General features: G+C 40.5%; 1 protein-coding gene across 1 annotated transcript; it reads right to left on the bottom strand.

Moving 5' to 3' along the window:
* Positions 1-9,771: 9,771 nt before the first annotated feature.
* LOC138887333 (uncharacterized) lies at positions 9,772-11,222 on the bottom strand. The gene is made up of 3 exons (XM_070169068.1): positions 10,925-11,222; positions 10,152-10,462; positions 9,772-9,849 (listed from the first exon to the last, which is right to left on the bottom strand). The coding sequence occupies exons 1-3, from the start codon at positions 11,220-11,222 to the stop codon at positions 9,772-9,774; spliced, it is 687 nt and encodes a 228-aa protein (XP_070025169.1).
* Between the last annotated feature and the right edge of the window lie 242 nt (positions 11,223-11,464).

Below are 11,464 nucleotides of genomic sequence, written 5' to 3'. Positions count from 1 at the left end.
TACGGCAAGAATACCTATCCACCTTAATGGTGAGAGACAATGAGAGATTCAAAAGATAAATACAAGTTTCAACAAGCAAAAGAAGTAAGATGAAGAAGAGTACGAAGCACCCAATTAATGAAGGTTAACAGTGTTTATAATTCAGGCAGAGGAATATTAGCTTTTTGAGTTATATTCAACAGTAATAGAGGTATGTATAATTGTTTGTACCTATCTCAATTATGCCCTATGGGGGCTAACAAGTGTAGTTTAAGAAAAGGACGGAAAATCAAGATCCAGTTAGGGTTAGAGAAACACAAAATGGTGAATGGATTGTTTGTGTTAGTTAACATTTCTGAAGGGTATTACAAATGTGCCAATAGATCTTCTTATGAGACACCCAGATGGTGCACTCCAGAATATTACAATTAGATGTGAATACTAGCATGAAACAAAAATAATCAAAATTCAGAAGATAGGCACGAAAAGCCTGGAAGGGATAAATATTACCTTAGTGTGACTCTCGTCCCTATTAGAGCAAGGATGTTGAGCAACCCGAAGAGCCGATGGATGAAACAAGGGGAGGAAAAAGCAAAAGAATGTCTTGTTGAAGTTTTCACAAGAAAGTGATAGACAAAAATGTTAGCAGGAAATGAGAAGAGAGCTAATGAAGCATTAAGAGTAAGATGTGATACATAGATGACAACGGTAGATAAAACAGATATGAATGTATTACAGAGTCTATAGTCAAGTGAAGGAAAGGAGGAGAGGTGATAGGTCTTGAGACAACAAAAGAGTATAGGTCATAAAGTCATATTCTCATTTCGAGAAAAAAGATCTTGACTCCAACGCAACTAGCAGAAGGAAAAATTAGACCTAGAATAATAGAAACCAGTATAGGCGGGAGAACAAGATAAACTAAACATGAATTAGGGACTGAGTGATTTGATAATAGTCAGCATCATGAGAATTTCAAATTGCGTCCCAGTGATAATAGAATGGACAATAGAAGAAGATTCATAAGAATTCAGGAAAACACTTCCCTAAAGCAAGAAATGTGAGCAAAGTTAAGCTTAAGGGGCTGTATGTGCCAGTTACACTAAGTGTTACCATCGCGAGTAAGGAATTTTGTTCTCCTTGGTACAGAAGGATTACCTCAAGGCGAGTAAGATTCATCGGTGATGTGAAAGAATGCCAAAGATGAAGAGGTAAAACATCTATACGTAGATCATCATAACACTAAATCTTAGTACTCCCCTAAAGGGGGAATATGGAGTAATGTGGCATTAAGATAGAATTAAGTTGTTCTAGTAACTATGGAATGGTAAAGGAAGTGTGCGATAAAAATGAGAAAGGAATGAGATTGCACTTATACAAATCCTAATAATATGCTATGATCCCAGAACATTATGTAATCACGACGCCACGGAAAGAAAGTAAGGGTTCCTGCCCGAGATGTTATTGATAGATAACGAGCCAGTGCGGGACGTAAGTTAAGACAAGGAAATAACCCAAGAATGATTAAGCGGAATATTGATATGAGAATGGGCCAACGAGTAGTTAGTAATTGATTTGGGAAGAGCCTAGTTATGGCTAAGCAGGAGGTTAAAGATAAGTCAGCAGATCGTGCAATATAAAGATAGTAAAACTAAATATAGTAAATTCAGCCTCGCAGTAATGTCATTGTAATACTTGAGATATATTCAAATAGGAGTTGGGGTAGTTAAAGGTACCGTATGGGTATTACGGGGATAAAAGAAAGTGTCACTGGGAAGGCAATCAAATGTCAGTTCAGAAGCAACCCTACAAGCACAAGGGCATGGATGTAAGCAACTAAAGGATAATTATAGGCAAGGAAGGACATCAAAAGTTCTGTAATAAGCTCACAACTTTACGAGGGTCAAGGGTTCTCCCTAAGTACTAGAACGAAAGACTAGATGAGGAAATAAGGAAGAAGGATTCAACTTAAGCACAACGACCTAAAGAGGAAATGGTCGTGTAACAACAGTCTCACAATAACATTGTAAGCACTCCAAAGTTAAGTGGCACCTACCATGGCTAATGAACGGGAACTAAAATTGAAAGTAATATTTGAGATCATATGAGTTGCACGGAAACTCTGGCATGTGTGGGCACTAAGATAACATAAGTATGGACGCAACAAGGGGGCAGAAAAATCAGGAAAGGTAATAGCTTATGTTGAAAGAAAGCTAAGATGGAACGAAAGGAATTATTCGATCAATGATCCAGAGTTGGTTATGTTATAAACACACTTAAGGGTTCAGAGTTTAATACATGCAGCATATACAGCCGTAGAAGATTCTGGTATACGTTAAAAGAAAGGATTGAGCCCACATAATAAAAAAAGGATTAAATTATTAAAGGATTGTATCATGCATATTCCTCAGCGCCCATGAAAGGCTAAACAGAATAATTAATACCAGGAACGACAGATCGGAAGATATCTTAAGCCGACGTAAAGGCCGATCAGAAGAAGGAGGAAACTAAAGAGTTACATCACCCAAGTAAATCAAAAGTTTGATTATTGGACCCAGAAAAATAGAAACATCGTGATGGAGAACATTGCAAGATCTCCCTTAAAATTAGAGGTACGAGAGAGATACTACAACAACCATGGTCTATAATGGCTCTATGATAAAGTCAGTTAAAAAAAAGTAATAGCCTCATAAGAAGTCAATATGAAGCTCCCACCGGATTGTAGTATTATAATAGAGCTTCAAGTTGTGGTGTGAATCATACCTGTGTAGAAGGGAGGGTTTGAAGGAGATAGAAGATATAATGCGAGATTTTAAGTAAGTAAGGTAAAGGTGAACAACGTACGAGATACTCAAATGGAGAAAGTTGTGAATAGTCCATACTTCGAATAGAAGGCTAGAAGCGCAGGGATTCAATATATAGGAATGATAGCGGCATCGTCAGTGGCATATCTCATAGCCTATGGTTTCTAGGTATCGAGGAGGCTAATTAAGACAGTAAAGAAGAGTTAGAGACGATGTGATGTCTCGCTTGATGTTCCTGAGTGACATAGGGAAACCTATGATACAAGCAAGTTGAAGGAAAGTTGCGAGTAATATAAATAAATATGGGTAGGTCGCGAGCTTAAGTATGGCAACACGACAAGGTTTTACGAAGGAAAAAGTAAGGATACGAAAGAGCGAGTGAGAAGGTGACGAGAATGGATAAGTCCTCAGGATTAAACCCATGAAAACAAGCGAGCTAATGGTTTCTCTAAGTCATAGAAAGCTCAGTATAGCATGAATGAACTCAAAGGAGTCTAAGACTAATATCAATTGAAAGAGATGAGGGTGTAATTGTGGTAGATAAAGAATGACATTTGGACCTTCGTTTGAATAATGATTTTGAAAAAAAAAAAGAAAAAAAAAGAATGGTTTCATGAATTGGAAAGGATTAAAATAGCCACGTAAGGCGAGTCACATTGGGATGCTATGAAATACGGTTATGGAAGTATAATTTCGTATCACCCAGGTGGATCAGAAAAATCACTTCAAATATTCCATAATGCAACGTAAGCCCTAGCGGCAATGTATTACATAAGAAGTTTCAAATCTTCAAGTGGAGGATTGTAGATCAATATTGAGGTGAATCAACAATGGAGAGATACAAGTTACAAAGTATGACATGAGATTACACCATCCTTCTTAAGATGAATGGTAATGAAGGAGCATTAAAGGACTGAGATTAATACCTAAAAGATAGACAACAAAAGTAACTGGGAGTTTGGTAAGCATACCTCAATAACTATAAATTGATATAAAAAAAACTTGGTATAGTATGGCCTACTTAGAGTTAGTAAAGCTAATGACGCCAAGAGGGAGAACTTTACATAATTTTGTATATGTTCACAAAGTGAAGCCTAGAGATTGGCTAAAAGCTGGGAGAGAAGAGAAGAGAAGAGTCAGACGCACATACAAAGTTAGAGTCGTAAAGGCTGCATGATAGAAGGTAGCAACAGTTATGTGATTAGAAGAATTCCGATTACAAGTCGTGGTGTGAGAAAGAGGCTTAAAGGGGAGAATGCCCTGACCTTTGGGATTCATTCACAGAACAATCGCCTAGATGGCAAGACGAGTACTAAAGTATTCACAAGACTTATGAGTTATGAGAATGATAAGAGCATCGGTCTACATTCGAGGACAAATGTTCCAAAGGGGGTAATGATGTTATGCCCCGCAATATTACATCGATATTACATCTCGCAGTATTAAATTACGACGATGTTGCACCCTATAGTATTGTATGTTGAATTTGTCGTAGGGTAATTGAAATTAGTCCAAGGAAAAAGATTATTGGAGATTATAAGGATGATGCTATTTTAAACAAATGATGAGTAAATTCGTGAAGCTGAGAGGGGAAGCAAGTCAAAGAAAATGAATTTTTCGTCCAAGTTTGGCATATCGGGATAAACTACAGGCCGAGCGTTAATACTCAATATTTATAGAATAGTTGCATACAAAGTACTATATGATCATAATAGTAAGGTGTACAAGGTATGTTAAAAGCGAGTAGTATTTTAAGTAAGTTGAGATAATTCTTAATTATGCGGGTAATTGGTTAATTACCGGGTAACAGGTCATTACCTAGTTAATTAATAATCTTGGGATAAGATTAAACCCCTCCCCCAATGCGGAAATCATCCATTTACATGTAATGACTATGTATTAAAGTTGCAAGGTGTCACACTTTGAGAAAGAAGTGTGACACCAAGCTAGACATGTGGGGCCTGCATATTAAATAAACATGACTTTCCAATTTCACAATTTAACTTCAATTCTTTTAAGCAAAGAACAGAATATGTTCTTTTATGAGAATTATCCAATGTTACTCATTCTTTGTAATGTCATTTCCATTCTCTTAAGAAAAGAGTTCAATAAAATATTGTTTTCCAAAATAAAACCAAATGTTATTGTTAAGTTCATACGGAAAAGCTCCAGCCAAGATTTTCTTTGCATAGCAACGTTATTGCTTCGTGTATTTCGCACTAATTGTTTTCTATTTCGATCTCGTTGTTACATATTTCATCGCGATTGGCGTGCGTTAGAAGGATTGTCTAGAGGATCAGCTTAGGTATGTTAAGGCTATTCCTTCTTTCTTTTGGCATGATCCATACGACACAAACGAAACGTGCAAATGCACAATTTCCATACATGACTCTATTCATAGAAATATTAGAGATGCTTATGTTCTTGATTCCCCATGTGTCATATTATTTTATCTTCTATTCATGGGTCTTAGAAAAATACGTAAGTTGAAAAAGTTTACTTCATGATATTATTCAAAGGCATAATGGTCTTATGACACTCCAAGAGATTTTATTGACGTACTTCTCATGCATTGCATTCATGTACATTGACCCATGACCAAATGTGTTATGTACGCATATATATATATATATATATATATATATATATATATATATATATATATATATATGTATATATACATATATATGTATATGGGATATGGGAAAGGTTATGGCACTATATACGCATCACCACATGATCAGCTAGTATACGTTGATGATTCTGCCCATAGTGGCTGAGATGATATAATAGGATGCCCTCAGAGGCTTGATGATGTTATGAATACATGTACCTATGCACGACATGACATTTATATATATATGCATGATATTTTAAATATTAAAGGATTTCACAGAGCTATTTAGATTTACATGTCGAGTCTTTTACTCCATGTTTCTCTCATGTCTATTGTCTACTAATTTTCATTCCTTACATACTCGGTATATTATTTGTACTTACGTCCCTTTTGCCTAGGGACACTGTGTTTCATGCCCGAGGTCTTGATAGACAGATCGAGAGTCCTCCAAGTAGGCTATCATCTCAGCGGAAGATGTTGGTGTACTCCATTTGCTCTGAAGCTGGTTGTTTGGTCAGTATAGTTTAGATATGTATTGTTTGGTATGGCGGGGCTCTGTCCCGACCTTTACGATATTATGTATTCTTAGAGGCTTGTAAACAGTTGTCATGTATACCGATTCTTGTATGGCCTTGTCGGCCTATGTTTTGAGTATATAAAGGATCATGCCGGCCTTATAGGCCTGTACGCCATATGTATAAGTTTGGATTACATGTTGGATCGTCCAATGTCGAGTATTTCTCCATGTTTTATTCTACATATCTCACGATAGCCTGTCTGGCTCATTTACCTATAATAGTATGATACAAAAAGATACGTTATGTTTGTACTCGTTTGAGTAAGATACCGGGTGCCCGTCACGGCCCATCGGTTTGGGTCGCGACAAAACAACCCATCAAATCCCTAAATCAAAGTCTCCAATTCCAAGTTATAATCTCCCAAATTTCTTCCCTAATTTCCACTAATACCATGATTAAACAAAGAAAAAATGGTCATAAACACAACTAATGAAGCTTAAGTGTCTTACCAAAATGATAATCTTCGATTTCCCTTGAAAAATCACTGCCCTAGCTCAATTACCGTCTTAAAAAATGGAGAATTTAGTAAAAATTTGCGAAGGGAACCTTATATACTTTTTGACCCAGGGATTCCGCACCTGCAATCCTTTTTCCGCTTCTGCGGTACCGCTTTTGCGGTCTATCCAACCGCATATGCGGTTTCCACTTAAAGTCTTGGGACCGCACCTGCGCTCATTCACCCGCACCTACGGTCTTGCAGGTGCGTTACACCTCTCGCACCTACAACTTCTAGCTTTCTCTCATATGACCACTTTTGCTGTTGATCTCCTGCTTCTACGATCACGCACCTGCGGCCCCCAATCCGCAGGTGTGGTTATGACAGGAACTCAGCAACTTCAGCTGAATACTCTAACTTCCAACTTCCCGATAACCATCCGAAATCACCCCGAGGCCCCCCGGGACCTCAACTAAAAATACGAACAAGTCATATAATACAATTCAAACTTGTACCAATCCTCGGAGCACTCTAAACAATGCCGAAATACCAAATCACCCTCGGATTCAAGCCTAAGGATTCCAAAACTTCAGAATTCCGCAAACGATCAAAAGTCTATCAAACCACCTCTAAATGGCCTAAAAGTTTGCACACATGTCCCAAATGCCATAACGGACCTACTCCAACTTCCGGAATTCCATTCCGACTCCGGCATCAAAATTTCCACTACCAACCGGAAAGCGCCAAAATGCCAATTTTGCCAATTCAAGCCTAAATCTATCACGGACATCCAAATTACATTCTAAACACGCTCCTAAGTCCCAAATCACCTCACAAAACTATCCGAATCATAAAAACCAAATTCCGAGAATGTTTATTCACAAGTCAACTTCCAATTGACTTTTCCAACTGAAAGGCCAACTTAAGAGACTAAGTGTCTCATTCCTCTACAAAACCCCTCTAAACCAGAACCAGCCAACCCGATACCACATAATACAGCTGAACAAGACATAAAGAAGCAAAATTGGGGGAAACAGAGTGGTAACTCATGGAACGACCGGTTGGGTCGTTACATCCCCCCCCGCTTAAACAAACGTTCGTCTTCGAACGAGTCAAGAAACATACCTGAAGCCTCAAATAGGTGAGGATATCTGCTCCGCATCTCCCACTCGATCTCCCAGGTAGCCTCCTCCACGGGCCGACCTCTCCACTACACTTTCAATGAAGCTATATCCTTTGACCTCAACTTTCGAACCTGATGCTCCAAAATAGCCACTGGCTCAACATCATAAGTCAAATCGCCATCTAACTGAACCGTACTGAAATCCAAAACATGAGACGGATCGCCAACAACCTTCCAGAGCATAGAAACATGAAATATCGGATGCACACTCGACAAGCTGGGTAGAAAATCAAGCTCATAAGCCACCTCCCCAATCCTCCAAAGCACCTCAAAAGGCCCAATGAACCGAGGACTCAATTTACCCCTCTTCCCAAATCTCATAACACACTTCATGGGTGAAACATTTAGTAGAACCTTCTCCCCGACCATGTAAGACACATCGCGTACCTTCCTATCAGCATAACTCTTTTATCTGGATTGCGCTATACGAAGCCGCTCCTGAATCACCTTCACCTTGTCCAAAACATCCTGCAATAAGTCTGTACCCAAAAACCTAGCCTCACCCGACTCAAACTAACCAATTGGAGATCTACACCGTCTCCCATACAAAGCCTCATATGGAGCCATTTGAATACTCGACTGATAACTGTTGTTGTAAGCAAACTCTGCGAGTGGTAGAAAATGATCCCACGACCCTCCAAAATCAATGACACAAGCGCGCAACATGTCCTCCAACATCTGAATAGTGTGCTCGGACTACTCGTCCGTCTGAGGGTGAAAAGTTGTACTCAACTCAACCTGAGTACCCAACTCTCGCTGCATGGCTCTTTAAAACTATGAAGTAAACTGAGTACCTATATCTGAAATGATAGAAACTGGGACACCATGCAAGTGAACAATCTCTCGGATGTAAATATCTGCTAACCACTCTAAAGAAAAGGTATTACACACTAGAATGAAGTGCGCAGACTTGGTCAGCCGATCCAAAATCACCCAAATAGCATTGAACTTCTTCAAAGTCCAACTACAAAGTCCATGGTGATCTGTTCCCATTTCCACTCCGGAATATCTATCTGCTGAAGCAAGTCACCCGGCCTCTAATGCTCATATTTCACCTACTGAAAACTGAGACACCGAGCTACAAATTCCACAATATCCTTCTTCATTCTTCTCCACCAGTAATGCTGTCTCAAATCCCGGTACATCTTCATGGCACACGGATGGATGGAATACCGCGAGCTATGGGCCTCCTCTAGAATCAATTCCCGAATCCCATCTACATTGGGCACACATATCCGGTCTTGCATCCTCAAAACCCCATCATCACCAATAGTCACATCTCTAGCATCATCGTGCTGAACCTTGTCCTTAAGGATAAGGAAATGAGGATCATCATACTGACGCTCTCTGATGTGATCAAATAAGGAAGACCGAGAAATCACACAAGCTAATACCCGACTGGGCTCCGAAATATCCAACCTCACAAACCGACTGGCCAAGTCCTGAACATCAACTGCAAGAGGTCTCTCCCCAACAGGAATATATGCCAAACTTCCCATACTCACTGCCTTCCTACTCAAGGCATCTCCCACCACATCGGCCTTTCCCCGATGGTACAAGATAGTAATATCATAATCCATTAGCACCTCCAACCATCTTCGCTGCCTCAAATTAAGATCCTTCCGCTTGAACAAGTGCTGGAGGCTACAATGATCAATAAACACCTCACAAGACACACCACAGAGATAATGCTTCCAAATCTTTAACACGTGAACAATGGCAGCCAACTCCAAATCATGAACATTGTAGTTTTTCTCATGGGGCTTCAACTGGCGAGAAGCATATGCAATCACTCTACCCTCCTGCATCAAAACACACCCAATACCAACTCTCGAAGCATCACAATACACTGTATAAGAACCTGAAGTTGATGTCAAAACTAACATTGGAGCCGTGGTCAAGGGAGTCTTGAGCTTTTGAAAGCTTGCCTCACACTCATCCGACCACATGAATTAGCACCCTTTTGAGTCAACTTGGTCAAGGGTGATGCCATAGATGAAAATCCCTGAATGAACCGGCGGTAATAACCCGCCAACCCAAGAAAGTTGTGAATCTTTATGGCTGAGGATGGCCTGGGCCAACTTTGAACCACTTCTATCTTCTTCAGATCAACCTGAATACCCTCACTGGACAATACGTGCCCCAAGAAAGCCACTGAACTGAGCCAAAACTCACACTTAGAGAACTTTGCATAAAGTTTCTCCTCCCTCAATCTCTGCAACACAACTCTTAAATGCTCCACGTGCTCCTACTAACTACACGAGTACACCAAAATATCATCAATGAACACAATGACAATCGAGTCGATATAAGGCTGAAACACGTTGTTCATCAAATGCATGAACGCTGCTGGGGCATTGGTCAACTCAAAAGACATCACAAGGAACTCATAATGACCATATCGGGTCCTGAAAGCTGTCTTATAAATGCCCGAGTCCCTAATCTTCGACTGGTGATAACCTGAACGGAGATCAATCTTGAAGAACACCCTCGCTCCCTGAAGTTGGTCAAATAAATCATCAATACGAGGCAAAGGATACTTGTTCTTGATTGTGACCTTGTTCAACTGCTTGTAATCAATGCACATTTTCATAGTACCATCTTTCTTCTTCACAAATAGAATAGGCACACCCCACGATGACACACTAGGCCGAATAAACCCCTTATCAAGGATTTCATGAAGATGCTCCGTCAATTCCTTCAACTCCGTCGGGCAAATACGATATGGTGGAATAGAAATAGGCTGAGTGCCCGACACAAAACCAATACAAAAGATAATATCCCTGTCCGGTGGCATGCCCAACAGGTCTGCAGGAAATACATCCGGAAAGTCCCTCTTTACCGGAACTAAATCGATGGTAGGAGTCTCTGCACTAACATCCTTTACAAAGGCTAGATATGAAAGACAACCCTTCCCAACAATCCCCTGGGCCTTCAAAAATGAAATTAATCTACTAGGTACATAACCCACCAAACCTCGCCACTCAATCCATGGCAGCCCCGGCATGGCCAATGTCACTGTCTTAGCATGACAGTCCAAAATAGCATGACACGGTCATAACCAATCCATGGCCAATATCACGTCGAAATCAACCATACTAAGCAATAAGAGATCCACTCGGGTATCCAAACCCCTAATAGTCACTACACACGACTGATGTATATGGTCCACAGTAATAGTATCACCCACCCGAATAGATATATGAACAGATGAAACAAGAGACTCGCGGGGTGTATCCAAATAATGGGCAAAATATGATAACACATATGAAAAAGTGGAACCGGGATCAAATAATATAGAGGCATCTCTGTGGCAGACTGAGATAATACCTGTGATCACAACATCTAAAGCAATAGCATCTGGTCTAACTGAGAGGGCATAGAAATGGGCCTGACCACCATATAATTGACCTCCCCCTCTAGGGCGACCCCTAGCTGATTGACCTCCACCCCGAGCTGATTGAGCGGGTGGGGAAGTAACTGGTGCTGAAGCCAAAGGCTGACTCCTCTGCTTAAATGAACCTCTTGTAAGAGGGGGGACAAAATCTCTTGATTTGACCCAAATCTCCACACCCAAAGCAACCTCTCCCATCAAATGGCGGTGGGGACTAAAGGGAGCCCCGCGCATCGGGATAACCACTAGAAGAACTCAGCGTAGATGAGCCCTAAACTGATGGTGCCTGAGTCGAACTATGAGCTGGAAGGGCATTGAGAGACGAGTGACCCAGATGTGAACTGTGAGAACCATGGCCAGATGACCCACCACGGTGTCCTGAACGGGCTGGCTGAGCATCTCTGAATGGATAGCCTCTGCCGTGCTGAGACTGACCTCCCGAAGGAATACCACCAAAGCTACCAGATCCCCAAAAT

Source organism: Nicotiana sylvestris, chromosome 3, assembly GCF_000393655.2.
Source record: "Nicotiana sylvestris chromosome 3, ASM39365v2, whole genome shotgun sequence".
NCBI lineage: Eukaryota > Viridiplantae > Streptophyta > Magnoliopsida > Solanales > Solanaceae > Nicotiana > Nicotiana sylvestris.
The sequence above is the reverse complement of the archived record's forward strand: the minus strand, read 5'-3'. Positions and strand labels throughout refer to the sequence as shown.